Source organism: Dama dama, chromosome 11 (genome assembly GCF_033118175.1).
Source record: "Dama dama isolate Ldn47 chromosome 11, ASM3311817v1, whole genome shotgun sequence".
Lineage (NCBI taxonomy): Eukaryota > Metazoa > Chordata > Mammalia > Artiodactyla > Cervidae > Dama > Dama dama.
In genome coordinates, this window is record NC_083691.1 from 54,296,125 (window position 1) to 54,313,837 (window position 17,713).

At 37.3% G+C, this 17,713-nt stretch overlaps 1 protein-coding gene across 1 annotated transcript in view; it reads left to right on the plus strand.

Moving 5' to 3' along the window:
- Positions 1-17,713, plus strand: part of DNAH6 (dynein axonemal heavy chain 6) — a 270,144-nt gene that overhangs the window by 21,433 nt on the left and 230,998 nt on the right. Inside the window, exons 4-9 of the mRNA XM_061155236.1 lie at positions 5,039-5,306; positions 10,622-10,756; positions 10,838-10,958; positions 11,799-11,913; positions 14,018-14,186; positions 17,053-17,169. Of these exons, the coding sequence (XP_061011219.1) occupies positions 5,039-5,306; positions 10,622-10,756; positions 10,838-10,958; positions 11,799-11,913; positions 14,018-14,186; positions 17,053-17,169 (925 nt within the window). The remainder of the gene's footprint in view (positions 1-5,038; positions 5,307-10,621; positions 10,757-10,837; positions 10,959-11,798; positions 11,914-14,017; positions 14,187-17,052; positions 17,170-17,713) is intronic.

The following is a 17,713-nucleotide window of genomic DNA, read 5'->3' on the forward strand; positions in this document are numbered from 1 at the left end:
CTCACCATCATCAAATAGATTGAGGTTTACAAATGTGAAACTCAGGAAATAGCTAATTTCTTTACAGGCTCTTGCTTGTTTACCTTTGTCCAATAAACATGTTAAAATCATAAAACTATGTAATAAACTGTGATTAAAACTGTGTGATAATAAGACAACTTAGATTTGACTCATCTAATTCACCCCAGCACCTAAAAGCAGGTAAGGAATTACTCACTTGTTTGTAGAAATCAGGAGGGGCAAAAGGGATCAGGTGGACAAAGACATGCGCATGCATTCTAGCACAGTCTAAGATGTGCTGAGATGACCATCTTAAGCCTAAGATGATTGAGAGACCAGCCTGATTAAAAAGGGCAATTGTGTGGACAGAGAAGGAACTAACATGGACAGAAGAGTGCCACAACACCCGGCAGAATAATTTGGATTTAATGACATAAGCAGTAGGAGGCTGTTCAAAATTCTCCATCAGAAGGCTCATACTTTTGCAGTCTTAGTCTAATGCATCTGTTTAAAGATGAACGGATGCATGTTCTATCACTAAAAGATAAAGATGCTATTTGAAATATCAAATCACATTGAGATTGTTTTAGAAAAATCAAGAGAAAAAATTATTGCTTTTTAGAACCACAGTAGATTTCGTTTATCTGAAATGAAGAATAACAGGACAGTGGATGACCTCCCACAATAGGCCATGCAAGTCTCTTAACATGACACATTCTTTTGGACATTTATAGAAGCCTTGTGTCTAAGTTTCATTTCAGATGGACAGAGGCTCTACCACAAAATAATTTGATAAGGGATTCCATGATTCTACACTGAACAGCAAGAAAAGACAACAAGCATCTTTTTTTCCAGTTAAACACTGCTGCTGCTGCTGCTAAGTCGCTTCAGTCGTGTCTGACTCTGTGCGACCCCATAGACGGCAGCCCACCAGGCTCCCCTGTCCCTGAGATTCTCCAGGCAAGAATACTGGAGTGGGTTGCCATTTCCTTCTCCAATGCATGAAAGTGAAAAGTGAAAGCGAAGTCACTCAGTCATGTCTGACTCTTAGCGACCCCATGGACTATAGCCTACCAGGCTCCTCCATCCATGGGATTCTCCAGGCAAGACTACTGGAGTGGGTTGCCATTGCCTTCTCCGAATAAACACAGTTAAGTATAGTTTTATTCAAGACATTCTTCTCAGCCTGATTAACTGTCCAGGGATCTCTGTTTAAGTTAATTGGGCCATAAAGTCTTTTACCAGCAAAGTAGGAATATTAGAGCACAGCAATTTAAAAAGTTAAGTTCTCTTTTGAGGTCTTAAAGGAAGACTAATTTTCCTGGTTATTTTCTCAAAGAAAGGCCTTGATGAAACAAACATCCAAAGGAGGCAGCTGAGGGCATTCCCTGGCAATCCAGTGGTTAGGACCCTGAACTTTCACTGTTGAGGGCACAGGTTCAGTCCCGGGTCAGGAAACTATCCTGGAAGCCACACAAAGTCCAAAAATAAATAAACAAACGAAAACAAAAACGAAGGAAGCTGTTGAAGTTTGAGGCTGAATTCTGAATGCCAAGAAGTGCTGAATAGGCAGCCCTTACTTCAGAGTAGAGGATTAATTCCTGGAACAGATGAATGCCAAGGTTTACAATGTGAGGAGTAAAACACAGCAGTCCAGAAGTATATTTAGGGTTTAGCCTCTTGGGAACAAACTAGAGAGTCTAAGCAGAATAGGACTCCAGAGAACTGTGCATATGCTTCTTTAACTTTTGCAAAGCTTTCCTTGACCCTGCTGTCCCTTCTGCCTACCAAATGTGTTGGGCTTAAAGGAAATTCCTGCTGATCCTCAAGAGAATCACTATATTAGAGTAGTGAGGAACAAGACTAGTTTTCAGAAACTTTGAGAAGGAAAGCTATGACAAACCTAGACAGCATATTCAAAAGCAGAGACATCACTTGGCCAGCAAAGGTCCATATAGTCAAAGCTATGATTTCTCTGGTAGTCATGTACAGATGTAAAAGTTGGACCATAAAGAAGGCTGAGTGTCAAAGAATTGATGCTTTCAAACTGTGGTGTTGGAGAAGACTCTTGAGAGTTCCTTGGTCTGCAAGGAGATCCAACCAGTCAATCCTAAAGGTAATCAACACTGAATATTCATTGGAAGGACTGATGTTGAAGCTGAATCTCCAATACTTTGGCCACCTGATGAAAAGAGCCACTCATTGGAAAAGACCCTGATGATGGGAAAGATTGAGGGCAAGAGGAGAAGGGGGTGGCAGAGGATGAGATGGTTGAATGGCATCGCTGACTCAATGGACATGAGTTTGAGCAAACTCCTGGAGAGAGTGACGGACAGGGAAGCCTGATGTGCTGCAGTCCATGGGGTTGCCATGAGTCAGACGTGACTTAGCAACTGAACAACAAGAAGGAATGGATGGGGTGGATACGACCATTATACAGGAAATTTAAGAGAAGGAAGATGACAGGGGATTTTAAGTTAAATGGGCAACAGGGTCAAGAAAAAAACAAGAAGCTAAAGGAAAGCTTTCTACAAGTTAAAGTGAAGTTCTATACATTTTTAAATGCAGAGAAAAAGTATTCAAATACAAGGAGAGGTAGAAAAAGGTGATGTGAAACCTCTCCATCTCTCTTTGGAGGAAATCATGAAAAATGTACTCAAGGGGATAAAACACAGTGAAGGTACAGTGAAGTTTTTCTTTAAAAAAATATTTATTTTAATTTACTATTTATTTAGCTGCACCAGGTCTTAGTTGAAGCACGTGGGATCTTGAGTTGCGACATGTGAACTCTTAGTTGTGGCATGTGGGATCTAGTTCCATGACCAGGTATCCAACCTAGGCCCCCGGCGCTGGGAGCATGTTGTCTTAGCCACTGGACCACCAGGGAAGTTCTGGGACAAGATTTTCAAGTGAAGGTACAAAAGAGAGCTCATCATATCACCATCAGGTTTTTGTTGTTGTTGATTTGCTTTCAAATAGAATTCATTGGTGACAAACATAATTGTATGTCAGAATCACACAGGAAATTTGCTAAGCTAGACTCTCGAGTTCTATACATAAAGATTCTGATTCTGTGTTGGACCCAGAAATCTGGATTCTTAAGCATGCCAGGTGATTTTTATGCTGATGATCCAAATTTTAAAAAGACTCTCATGTGTTTGTTTGCCCTGTGAGGAGTAAAGATGTAGAGTGGAGGAAAAGGCTTAGGAGTTTGAGAATGAGAATCTTGAATAGGTAGGAAAATGTAAATAAAAAGGATCTCTTTGTGGCACTGAGAACCCATAAGTTAAAATTCAATGTCATGGACCACGCCTGCTATCTTCTGTCAATTGAAGGGCCTTTAGTAGCATATAGACCCACACAGAGTAAGTTTTCTAGACACGCACACACGAGGGCCATTAGTGAACTGTTTTTCTTGCTTTTAGGTTGGATGGATGACTGAAGTTAATGAAACATCTAAGGTTGATTACAGTTTCAGAGACAAGTTGAAATTTCCCACTTTGTAGAGAATCACTTGAAGAATGCCCTAATTATATGTTAAGCTGTTAACAAAGAAAAAAGGAAAAACAGTTTAACATTTTCTATACAACTTACCAGCAACATGTAATACCTGGCATTTTCCCAAATGTTTCTGCTGTGAGTCAGTTAGAACACAGACAGAGTCAGACAGTGCTGTTAGGTAGGAGCTAAGCAAGTTGAAATTCTTCTGTTACAGCACTGAATTGGGGGAGAGACGTTTGAGATTCCCCCCACTCCACAGCCCACCAGCCCCCTAGTTCCCTTTTATGCTCACTTGAAGAGCTCTTGCTTTGAGTTCACTTTCATTCTGGTCCTGTATGCCCTAATTTTTAAATATTTTTCTTAGTGTTATTAAAACAAAAATAGAAATTAAAACCTAAAAATTATTTTTGCCACTGGTTCATCGTTTTTTGATTAACAGACACAAAGCATATGAGAATTTTGTTCCAATCCCTTAAAAAACTTATCCCGCATATGTACATAAATTTGTCTAAGTGTAATTTCAGGTATTTTACATGTGACCTGAAGGCTGTGCTAAAGATCATGAACTCAGGTTCAGAATGCAGAGCTAAGGACTGGAAGAGAAAAATAGACATGGGAAACAGTTGATTTTCACTGGAGGGTTCCTGTCTGAATTTTGTATAGTAATTTTTAGAATTATTGTATAACATACATAACTACAATTTTTGCATAGTTTAACACAGAAACAATTTGAGGTCTTGTTTTTGCTGTGTCATATTTTGCACTTGGTCTGTTAATAAACATTTAAATAATATCCAATATTTCAGTGCTATAGCTAAAATTACAGAAAATATCTTTGGGTCTGTAAGCAAGATTTTAAGAAGTTTTAGGGAATCGCCTTTCTATTCTCATTCCTTTGCTTCCCGCTCCTATCCTTGCTCTGGTTTTTATCCCATTCTTGCTTTACTCCTTTGCTTGATCTATTTCTTATGAATGAGATTGAAGAATACCCTTAATGACAGTTGAAAGAGGAATATCTTGAAATAAACAATTTCTCATTAACAATTATTTTGATATGTGGTGATAAATTGGACTTTTTAAAGTTTAATCTGGGTCTTGATTCTAATCCAATTCTTATTTTCTTGTTTTGATCTTTTTCATAGTTCTGTCAATATTGGGTAGAGTAAAACTCTTTCACACTATTATTATTGAATAGTTTCTAAACAATCAATGATAAATAAAAACTTATTTCCAGGTATCTTTCACTTTAAAAATCTACAATTGGTTTGTTTTTGTAAAAATCACATAACTGAAATTATCAAACATACTGCCAAAATTGTAAAATACTTAAGAGTTACAGTAAGTCTAACTGTTGTTAAAAGTAGCTCCCTTTTCTTGAATAATTTATTCAGTCTCAAAGTGGTCTGTTAGAATTTAAAAAAATTTTAAACATTATTTTCCAGAAATCTTTTACCTTTTTAAAACAAAATAGTAATGCAATTGCTTAATTTTATGTTGACTACTGTATTCATTTGCTCCAATTTTTGTTTGTTCATAGGGTTGTGAATTATGAGAACATCAATAAAAATGACTATTATACTATTAGCAAAAAGGCAGTAACACATGTTTATAATAATGACATTGAATTTATTGAAATTGATCGATGGGAACAGGAATATCTATATCACAGAGAACTCACTAAGATTCCCATATTTTCACTTTTTCGGAAATGGAAGGCTTTTAACGTGTGGAAGAAGAATGTTCGCTCCAAAAAAATCAGTGGATGTCGAAAATCTCTACAAAAAGATCTGTTTATTGTTAATCATGTATGTATTTGTTAATCATATTTTAAAAGAATTGCTAACAGAAAAAAATTAATCTCCAAAATAGAATATTTCCTCTTTTAAGAGAATTGACAGTTTTTGTCCTATTTGTCATTTAAGGGTCTAGCAGTCTAATGTGTTTCTACATTTTACCTAGGGTTTGCACAGGTCCCCTTTGTTTAGAAGCAGCCTTAGAGGTTTGGATTCATGATTCCTTTTGTTGTTGATCAGGAAAATTGTGTATCCTCTTGAATAGAGCAGGCTAGCAACTCCTATTACTTCTTCTTATCTTTGAGACCCTCTGGACTATATGGTCCAAAATAATTTGTGGGCTTGCTTTCATTGCTTTCATTGGGCCAGTATCTCCCAATGTAGCATGTATTTTCAATCATGAATTCAAACAGTAGGGAAATTTTTAGTGTTTACTTTGGAGGAAGGGATAATCATGGGAAAGGAACTATTAAAGTGCATGTGGCCATATTTAAAATCTCTACTTCTTGAATTTCAACTTGCAGGAGAAGTTTTCTGGTTGGCCCCTGGGAATGAACTGTAATCACTGTTATTTTATGTCTATTTTATGACACTGAATCACCACCCTCTCACATCAGAAACTTCAAGTTTGCATTTTACTGGTCATTTCCTTCTCTTTGCATATGGTAGTCTGAAAGATCTGATCAAGACATCAGTTGCACAATAAATGAACTTGAAAGGAATACAACTCGCATAAGATGTTAGTACAAAGACAGGTATATAAGATGTACCATCTCAAGTCCTCCATCCAATCAAGCATTCTGAGTTGTCGAAAAGATTCTAATCTTTCTTGATATCAAACTCAGCCCTAGACCTCTAATTTCACTAAGGATCTATCAATCATTTGAACCTATTTTACCACTGTTTTACCACCTTTCATCTTTTACTGTGTCTTGGTCATTATATATTTCATTAATTTATTCCTAGATAAATAGAATAGTTCTTCCTTCCTTTAGCCTCTCAATCCTTAAGTTTGTTTCCTTATATCATGTACTTGAGATTGCCATTCTCTTTGCCCATCATTCATACCAATAGTCCTTTGACCTTGATAATATCTTCTTTTTAATGTAGTCCAAGCAGACTAGAAAGTTCACATCATTTTAATCTTAGGTTGATACTACCAAAAGACTCATTTTGTTTGTTTAAATATCTATTAATATTAGATGCTATCATTACCACACACCACTAGTCTTATATTTACAAGTTAACTAGGAGGGCTGGTTCTTTTCATTCTTTTCTGACCATGTTGAAGGGATATCCTTGAAATTTTTCTTTTTATTATTTTTAGTAACCAACCGTATTAGCATCTGTGCCCAAATTTCCTTATAACAACTTTGTTGAAATAGAATTCCTACAATTCATTCATTTAGAGTATGCTATTGAATGGTTTTAATATATTCATAGAATGATCAACCATCACCATGGTCTATTTTAGACCACTTCTATCACTCCAAAAAGAGTGATCACTCTCCTTGATTAACCTCAGGTTTCCCTGACTCCCCCAGCCCAACCCCTGCCCCATCTCTGATCAACCACCAATCTATGTATTCTCTCTCTTGATTTGTCCACTCTGTGCATTTCAATAAATTAAGCCATGCAATATGTGGTTCTTTGTGATTGACTTTTTTAACTTAGCATGTTTTCAAGGTCCATCTATGTAGTAGCATGGCATTTCTTTTTACTGGTAAATAATATTACATTGTATGGATACATATGTTTTATTTATCCATCTACCTATTGACAGATATTTGGGTTCTTCCACTTTCTGGCTATTATGAATAATGCTGCTATGAACATTTATATGTGAGTTCTAGTCTAGACATGTTTCTATTTCTTTGGGTATATACTTAGAAGTAGAATTGCCAGATGACCAGTTATTCTATGTTTAACATTTTGAGGAACTGCAAAACAGTTTTCCAAAGCCACTGTACAATTTTACATTACCACCAACAAAATAGGAAGGCTGGAGTTTCCCCATTTTCTCACCATTATTACATCTGCCTTTTTCATTATAGTCTTTCTTACTGGTTGTGCGGTGGTGGTATCTCATTGTTTTTTCTTTTTTCACATCATTTTATATTTTTAATTAATTTTTTAATTGAAGGATAATTGCTTTACAGAATTTTGTGGTTTTCTGCCAAATATTAACATGAATCAGACATAGGTATACATATGTCCCCTCTTTCTTGAACCTCCCTCTCATCTCCTTCTCAATCCCACCCCTCTCATTATGGTTTAGATTTATATTTCACTGATGGCTAACAGTGGTGAGCATCTTTTAGTATACGTTTGGTCCCTTGTAAATCTTATTTGGAGAACTATCAATTCAGATACTGTTCTCACTTTTAATTGGGTTACCTGTAGTTGTAAAAATTCTTTCTGTATTGTAGATACAAGTCCCTTATCGGAGAAATGATTTGCAAAACTTTTCTTATGGGCTATCTTTTCACTCCCTTGATACTATCCTTTGAAGCTCAAAATTTTTTAATTTTGATGATGTCTAATTTATCCATTTTTTTGCTGCTTGTGCTTTTGGTATGATATCTAAAAAACTATTGCTTCAATTCGCATCACAAAGATTTACCCCTATATTTTCTTCTAATAGTTTTAAGCCTTACATTTAGGACTTCAGTCCATCTCGGGTCAATTTTTGCTGATGGTGTGAGGTAGGAGTTCACCTTCATTCTTTTCCATGTGGCTGTCCAGGTGTCCCAGCACCATTTGCTGCAAGACTATTTTTCCATTGAATTGTCCTGGCACCTTTGTCAGCAATTGCTTGTAAATGTGAGAATTCCTGAACTCTATTTTTCTGTTGATCTACAGCTATCCTTATGCCAGCACCACACTCTCTTGAATATTGTAGTTTTGTAGTAAATTTTAAAATTAAGAAGTGTAAGTTCCCTGGGACTCTTGAATTTCCACATGAATTTTAAGATCAATTTGTCAATTTCTACAAAGAACCCAACTGGCATTTTAGTAGGAATTGTTTCAAATCTGTAGATCAATTTAGGAAGTATTGCCATTTTAATGGCTTTAACTTTTCAAGTCTGTGAACATAGAGTCCTTTTCCATTTATTAGGTTTTATTCAGTTTCTTTCAACAGTGTTTTGTAGTTTTCAGGGTATATATTTTACATTTCTTTTGTTAAATTAATTCCCAAATATTTTATTTATTTATTTATTAAATATATTTTATTTATTCTTTATTTATTGTAAGTGGAATTGTTTTTTTAAATTTCACTTTGGATTTTTTCATTTTGAATATGTGTAGAATATATGTGTATTGTAGAATATGTCTAAATGATATATGTATAAAGTGTGAAAGTTGAAGTGTTAGTCTCTCAGTCATTTTCTACTCTTTGTGACCCCATGGATGGAGAATCCTCCATCCATGGGATTCTCCAGGCAAAAATACTGGAGTGGGTAGCCTTTCCCTTCTCTAGGGGATCTTCCTGACCCAGGGATTGAACCCGAGTCTCCCGCATTGCAGGCAGATTCTTTACTGTCTGAGCCACCAGAGAAGCCCCATATTAAACAGCGTGCGTGTGTGTATGTATATATATATATATTCTATATAGCAATACAATTGACTTTTGTATATTGAGCCTATTTCCTAAAATTTTGCAGAATTTATTATTGACTCTAGTAGTTTGACTGTTGTGTTTCAGTTAATTAATTAAATTTTTATTGAGGCACAAATGACATATAATATTACATGTTTCAGGTGTACAACATAGTGATTTATAATTTTTAAAGGTTATATTCTACTTATACTTATTATAAAATATTAAAATAATGCTAATGCTTATCACCTTCAATGGGCACTCTTGATATACCAGCCCAGGAATGATCCACCTAACCCAAATTCCATCTGAAATTTGCTAACAGCAGAAGCAATCATGAGAGGAAAAAACAAAACACCTTCAGTCTCTCTTACATTCACAACAACTTTCTCTTTTGTCCTTTATGCTGATAGCCAGATATTTAAGTTAAGCCAAAGTAATTTCTCAGATTATATGTGTGTGTGTGTGTGTGTATATATATATCCCAAATTCCCACTGTCAAACTCTCACTTTTTGGCAGACCATCAATACCAGTTTTGCTGTCCACCTGGATCCTAGCTAATTATCCCTTTACTAAAAGAACTTATATTTTTGGTTCAAGACTTTTTCTGCACAGTACACTGGACTTTCTTACTTTTGCTGCCCAATTTTGATTACAGTCTCATTTCTACTTCTGTTTTCATATTAATTCATTTAATATCTTATTTCAACTCAGAGACATCACCTGTAAACTTCTGCTTCTTTTTAAAATTGAAGCATAGTTGATTTACAATATTGTATTTTGCTTCTTTTATCATGAAAATTCCTCCATGAGATGAATCTTAGGGACTAAATTACTTCCTAGATGTTTTCTCAAATAAATCTCTTCACTGAGGGCTCTACTAATTGTAACTTCCTTTTATTTGTACTTAGAATAAATAATTAAAGCACTATTTCATGACGTCTAAATGACTATTGTTTGTCCTGTTTTAGAAACTCCTGGAAAGGAGTCCAAGAGTGTGCTGTATACAATACTTAAACCACTGTCACATATAAGTAAATTAAACTTTTAAAAAATATAATTTATCTGCTCCTCCTCTGATTAGATTAGAAGTGAGGAGGAATGACCTAGAAACAATCTTGGAACATGTGCCTTCAAAGCCAGCATCCTAGAACCCAGATTTATGATGATGGCATAGCAGAAGATTAAGTTACATTATGTGACATTATTCCACAAATAATTCCACTCATTCTCCCAGACCACGCTGCAAGATAGCTTCTTAATAGTGACTGTTACCCACTGAAATTGTAGAGTGACATTTGTCTTTGTTCTATATTACAACCTCTTAGATCAATAGATGGGCACCTCCATTATCATGGTGACTGGACATTGTAAAGTCCTCAGGAACACTAAGAATCTTTTACTAGCTATTAGTCAAACCTAGTAAAATTTAAGATATTGCCCACTCCTCTGTTTCTTGCCCTCAACTTCATAGCTAAAGCATGTGTATTCAAAATGAAAAGAAAGGAATTCAGACAAATTGAATCTGATAACTCAAAAAATACTTCCAGAATAGAATTTCAGAAGTGTCCCTTTTTAATGTATGTTCTTTGTAGTTGTAGCTGAAATTAACATATAGAGCTATTTATTTTTCTTAATTCCCATTCTTGCTTTCCAAATATTTTATACCTTAAAAGTTGAGCTTTTTTTTTAACTAAACAATGATAATTTTTTATTTTCATTCAGTATTTGCGACCAGCTCTCCTTAAAATAAATGAATTGTGTTATCAATTGAGTTTTATGGGACTATGTTCTATAGAAAAATGTCATACCTACACCCTGCAAGAATTTAAAGCTGCACAAGTTGTACGGCTAGCAGAGGTGAGAAAATCTGTTTCAAGAGTTTTTTCCCCATTTTTGATACTTTGGTGCCACTAATGGTATATATTCATCAATGTCTAGGTGACAGAGCGCCTAGAAGAATTTCGAAACGAGGCAAAAGATGTGGTCAGAAAAGCTTGCCGAGTTGCTCTGCGTGCTGCAGGATTTATTCCTGATGACTGTGCACGTGAATCTTCTGAGGGTATGAAAGGGAAAGAATGCCGCTGGACTGGAAGTGGTGGCTTTCTGAAATGTTAACTTGTTTTCTTTCTACTTTTCTTAAGTTTAAACTGCCGTTGTTTAGTTGCTAAGTCATGTCCGACTCTCTTACAACCCCATGGTCTGTAGCCCACCAGGCTCCTCTTCCATGGGATTTTCCAGGCAAGAATACTGGAGTGGATTGCCATTTCCTTCTCCAGATCTTCCTGACCCAGAGATCGAACCCATGTCTCCAGCATTGCAGGCAGATTCTTTACCACTGAGGCACCTGGGAAGCCCTAAGTTTAAAATAATGATCCTATATTTCAGTTCTTCCAAACATTGCTTGATAGATTATAAATTCATTGTATATTATAAAGTGGGGGAAAAACAGTAAATGCTGAATCTTTCTTGCATTACCCCTGCTTGTGTATAGTATTTCTAAACTGGTTTACAGAACCTTTCTTTCACAAGCATTTTTTAGTTGACTCAGGGTCTCTCTGCTTAAATGTATGTTCGACCTATTAGTATAGACAATCTCAGGACTGGCCCCACCTGGCAGGAAGGCTAAAGGAAAATTTTATGCAGGCAGAAGAGTAAAAGTGTTCCTGAAAATCAGATCCTATTAAAAGGGATATGAGTAAGCTGTCTAGCATCTTTTGTTGAGTTGAAATCCTTTGATGTGGAATTTGTTTGGATAACTGGGTTATTTCCTGGCGTCTGAAATATCTCATGAACCAAAGCATTTTGTAAGTTTTGAATTTTACTTGTCTCTTAATCCGTATTGAAAGAAATGGAATTTTTACAGAAGGATTATTGTTATTGCCTCTTCTGTTGTTCGCAGGTCCTTTTAAAATGCCAGAAAGCGGAAGTCTCATTGAGTTGCCTACAGGAGACTCTGATAAAATGACCTACACAGAGCAGGCCAGCAAAAGGCATCACTGCATGAGGCTGACATGGTAAATGGTTATTCTTTCTTTCAGGAAAAACTCGAGTTTCCATCCTTCTCAGGTTTCATTAAAAGTCAAAGCCTTCGGGACTTCCTTGGTGATCCAGTGATTAAGACTCCACACTCCCAGTACAGAGGGTGAGGTTTTGATCTCTGGTTGGAGAACTGAGATCCCATATGCCACACAGCACAGCAAAAAAACTTTTTAAAGTTAAAGCTTTATCACAGGATTTGCTAGTAGTGATGAGGGGGACCCAGTAACCTGAATGAAGGCCCCAGAAACCCACCCCTCCAGCTGCCACCCAGCAAAGCATCCAGAAAGAATGGTGGGTATGTCCAAGGACCAAGAACTCCTTGTTGATCTCTAAGGTTTTGTCTCCCTCTGGCCCAGTCAGGAGCACCAGGCAGGTGGTAGTGAGAAGCCAGGCACATAGAGATTTGGAGTCTTCTCCAGTGGATCTGACAGTAAAGAATTTGCCTGTAATGCAGGAGACCCGGGTTCAATCCCTGGGTTGGAAAGATACCCTGGAGAAAGGAGTGGTAATCCACTGCAGTATTCCTGCCTGGAGAATTCCATGGACAGAGGAGCCTGGCGGGCTACAGTCTATGGGTCGCAAAGAGTTGGACACAACTGAGCGACTGACACTTTGACTTTCCAATGGATCTGGAGGGCCTGCTCCACCTGTCTTGGTCCCTAAAGAATTACAGGCAGCTGTGTGGCCACACCAAGTTCCACCGCCTTTCTGAGGCAGGTTTTGTCACCAGGAGACCAGGGAAGAAAGTCTGCCTTCCAGACTTCACCAGGACATTCCACCTGCTTGAAGTGAAGTGAAAGTGAAAGTCGCTCAGTCATGTCCGACTCTTTGCAACCCAGTCCATGGAATTCTCCAGGCCAGAATATTGGAGTGGGTAGCCTTTCCCTTCTCTAGGGGATCTTCCCAACCCAGGGATCAAACCCAGGTCTCTTGCACTGCGGGCAGATTCTTTACCAGCTGAGCCACAAGAGAAGCCCAAGAACACTGGAGTGGGTAACCTATCCCTTCTCCAACGGATCTTCCCGACCCAGGAATCGAACCGGGGTCTTCTGCATTGCAGGCAGGTTCTTTACCAACTGAGCTATGACCCACCTGCTTACCCAACTGGATTCTGCATCATTCTAAAACTTCATCACTGCAAGTAACCCTTGCAAACAAAATAACCAAATATTACCTGAAGAGTGTATGTGGCACTAGAAAACACTGATGACTGTTACTCTGTGCTCATTAACTTGGTCCAGCTTTTACAGTTATTTGATTAACCTTAATTGTGTTCCAGTCCTGGTGGCTGAGATGGTAAAGAAACTGCCTGCAATGCAGGAGACCCAGGTTTGATCCCTGGGTCAGGAAGATCTCCTGGAGAAGGCAATGGCTACCCACTCCAGTATTCTTGCCTGGAGAATTCCATGAACAGAGGAGCCTGGTGGGCTACAGTCCATGGAGTTGCAAAGAATTGGACACGACTGAATGACTAACACTTAAATGTGAGATAATCGAATAATAATGCTTGTATTGCAACAGAAAGCAGTGACGCAGTCCCTGAGCCTATTATCACAGGCTAGAGGCACCTTAGGCTCCACTTAAGCAGAATAAAAAGTTATTCCTAATGCCTTGCTGACTCAGTTTGCATTCTAAGCACTCAAGTAGGAAAGCATTAAATTTTCATCTTGGGGTTAGCAGTTGCTGTCCAGCAATAATTACTGAATAGCAAAGATTTCATTACCATTAGAATGTAAGTCACAGACGTGTATTTACTAATTTCTTCTTTAAAGCATCTTTAAAAAAACCTCTTATGGCCCCTTTGGCTAGATGAGCTATGTGCTTTTTTTCATAACTATATTGCTCATTAAATACCCTATTGAATGGTTAGAACATCTAGCTAAATTCATGCTGTATATTTGTGTTTTAGAGTGAAAAATGTCTAAGAACAACTCTTCTAGACAGTAAATCCCTGATATCACAATATAAATAGAAAGTCAAAGAGAAATTATATTTTAAAACTTAAATACTTGCTTTAGAGTCACTTTCAAAAATATGCAGTGACTATGGAAAACTGAAGCTGTTTTTTTTCTTTTCAAGCTTTATTCGTCTAAATGACTATCTAATTGAGAATACAATGCATGTCCTAACAGTAAATTCTGCTAGCTCTCTTTTGAATTACCTCACTGACAAATTAAAACGAACACCTTCAGCAGATGTCATTCAGAAATGGATTACAGAAGAGAAACCTGAAGTCACTGATAAAAAGGTAAATTCAGATACAATTAAGAAAATTCACTGGACAAGATTCATTGAGAAGTGCTTGCTATGCTCTATGAATTATGCTATATTTTGTGTACTGGAAAAAGTAGGAGAAATGCTTAGAGGGTTTCACAGTATAAACAGTCTACTGTGCACATACGGAATGGAAGAATGAAAATCAGCATATCAACAAGTATCTAATAGCAGAGAAAACATCTATTGTGCTGAATATTGCAGTCACTCTCACAGGCATTTGCTAAAGGTTCCTCATGTGTTCACTCCATAAATATTCCTTAAGTATCTACTGTGTACCAATCCCTATGCTCAGTGTTGGGTACAGAGTGATGAAAAGCATAGACAGAATACTTGCCCCCAAGAAGCTTATAGTTCAGGTGTCATTGTGAGCATGAACTGGCAGAGAAGCAGGTAAAGTGGTATAAATGAAAGAGATAAACAGTGGTTTAGAGGCAAGAAGAAAATCATGGGAGCAAACCTTGGTGCTTTCAGTGCATAATCTCTTGGGAGGATGTTGATCTTAGAGTAATTTGAGATGTTTGAGATTAAATAGTACAAATGAATAGTAGCAATGCATTCTAGAGAGAAGGCATGTTATCTGTTATCCCAATAAACTTTCCCCTAGTCGATCCTGGATTATGGCACCATCAGTTTAGTTCAATTGCTCTGTCGTGTCTGACTCTTTGCGACCCCATGGACTGTAGCATGCCAGGCTTCCCTGTCCATCACCAACCCGTGGAGCTTGCTCAAACTCATGTCCATTGAGTCGGTGATGCCATCCAACCATTTTATCCTCTGTCGTCCCCTTCTCCTCCTGCCTTCAATCTTTCCCAGTATCAGGGTCTTTTCCAGTGAGTTAGTTCTTTGCATCAGGTGGCCAAAGTATTGGAGCTTCAGCTTCCGCGTTAGTCCTTCTAATGAATATTCAGGACTGATTTCTTTTAGGATGGACTGGTTGGATCTCCTTGCAGTCCAAGGGGCTCTCAAGAGTCTTCTCCAACACCACAATTCAAAAGCATCAATTCTTTGGTGTTCAGCTTTCTTTATGGTCCAACTCTCACATCCAGTGTGAAAAGGCAAAAAGATATGAAAGATGGTGCCATACCAGGTACCTAAAATCACAGCCAAACATATTTATCTGGTTTCATCAAGCTTCCTACCTTCAGATCTCTATATATCCCCAGGAAACCCAACTATGCAGTTTCAAGGGCTGGTGCTCTTTGTAATAGTTTTCATTTTCTCTAAAAGTTGAATTTTAACTGCACATGCCTTTTCATTACTTTCTCTCCTTCCTTGTTCTTAGTTCCTTTTTTTCCTCAATACTGTCGCATTTTGAAAGTAACATTTATCTTTCTAATTATAAAAGTAATATATGCTAAGTGCAGAAAATTTGAAAAACACAGAAATACGCAAAGAAAAGCATTCTCTACTATACCAAGACATCTATTTCCAAGGGTGAAAAGAGAATCATACTTTATTTACTGTTTTATCAGCTGCTTTTTCCACTTCACAATATATTATGAAAAATCTCCCAAGTCAATTTGTATTTTTTTCCATATAACATTCTCACATAGAAATGTATTATACATCTTGTAAATAGTTTTCTATTGTTGATCACTTTTCCACTACTCTAAATAATGCTGCAAAGAACATCTTTGTCTATACATTTTTCATGCGTCTCTGATTTTATTCCCCTTAGAAGAAATTTCTAGATCTGGAACTGTTGGGTCAGAAATATGCTCACTCATTAAGACTTTTGGAACTGGTGTATAAATTCCCAGAAATTTTTGTGTCAGTTTACAACCTTCCTAGGAAGGTTTAAGGATGAGCTTTTGCTCACATGCAATCTAGATGTTAGCATTCATTTCAGTCTTTGTCTATCTGATGGATGTAAAGTAGTGTATCACTACTTTAAAGTGTTATGTTCCTTTAACTACCACCCCTGTACAAGGACAAGGGGATAGGTGTTGTGATGAGAAAAACCTGGGTGTCTGTTCTGGTCTGTCATTTATGAAGCAGTATGTCCTGAATGAAATGTTTTACCTTCTCTAGATCCTATTTTCTTATGGGAGTAATAATGATACCTACTAATACCCACTACATATGGTTGGTATGCGATTTACATGAATACTCAGCTCTGTCTGGCAATCAGTAAATACTCGAGAAATGTTACTGAATAAAGTAACAAGAGAAAGAGAAAGAAGAGGATGTTGACTGGCATTTCCTTTAAAAAATTTCAGATTATGACCTTGGCCCATTTTTCTATTTAAGTTTACTGTCAGTTATCATGTTATTAGTATATATTCCTTTTGACTATATCAAGTAATTTCTATTTAAATATAATCAACCTTCCATCTGCTATATCTATTACTGATACATTTTTTCCAGTTTGTGGTTTGCCTTTCCACTTTGTTGATAGTTTTTTTCCAAGGAGAGAAGTTTTACATAATTGCATAATCTTTCCATATTTGCCTTTATATTTTAATTTCTATAGTAGTATTCTTTGAAAGACATGCCAACATTATAAAATCAGCTAATTGTATGAGTTTATGTGCCTTCTGTAATACAGAGGTTTTTTATTTTAGACCTTGATACTTAACATCTTTATGGCTTCCTTGGTGGCTCAGTGGCAAAGAATCCACCTGCCAATGCAGGAGACATGGGTTTGATCCCTGAGTCAAGAAGATGCCCTGGAGAAAGGAATGGCAACCCACTCCAGTATTCTTGCCTAGAGAATTCCTTGGACAGAGGAGCCTGGCGGGCTACAGTCCTTGGGGTCACAGAGAGTCAGGCACGACTTACTAACTAACCAACCAACAACTTATAGCTTTATAACACTGCACATGTGCTCATTGCAGGGGGCCCCTGTGTTGGAGAAGCAGGAAGAAGATGAGTCTCTCATTCCAATGTTTCTCACAGAACTGACTTTGACAGTCCAGTCACTGCTCTTTGAGCCTTCTTTGGAAGATTTTCTGGTAAGTGTTTCCTCCCTTAAGTCTGTGTATAAATAACTTCTTGGAAAATGAAGCAATTGTTCTACTGTTAAATGATTAGCAGGTTCACTATTGTCACTTCTCCAAAATGATCATCAGAAAAAGACAGAGCATTGTTCTGTGCACAGCATGGCATCTACATAAAAAGTATCTGAAAGTAGAGCATGTTTTCTTTCATTTGAGACAGATTAGGGGCTTGATAGGGTATACTATCAGGAGAATATAGTCTGTATATGAATTTAGAGGACTTCCCTGGTGGCTCAGATGTTAAAACATCTGCCTATAATACAGGAGACCTGGGTTTGATCCTTGGGTCGGGAAGGTCCTCTGGAGAAAGAAATGGCACCCCACTCCAGTACTCTTGCTTGGAAAATCCCATGGAGGAGCCCAATAGCTACAGTCCATGGGGTCGCAAAGAGTCGGACACGATTGAACGATTTCACTCACTCACTTATAGGCATCCTTCTAATGTGAGTCCAAGAAATCACTGTTGTAAATACCATTTTGAAATCTTTTTTAAATATGT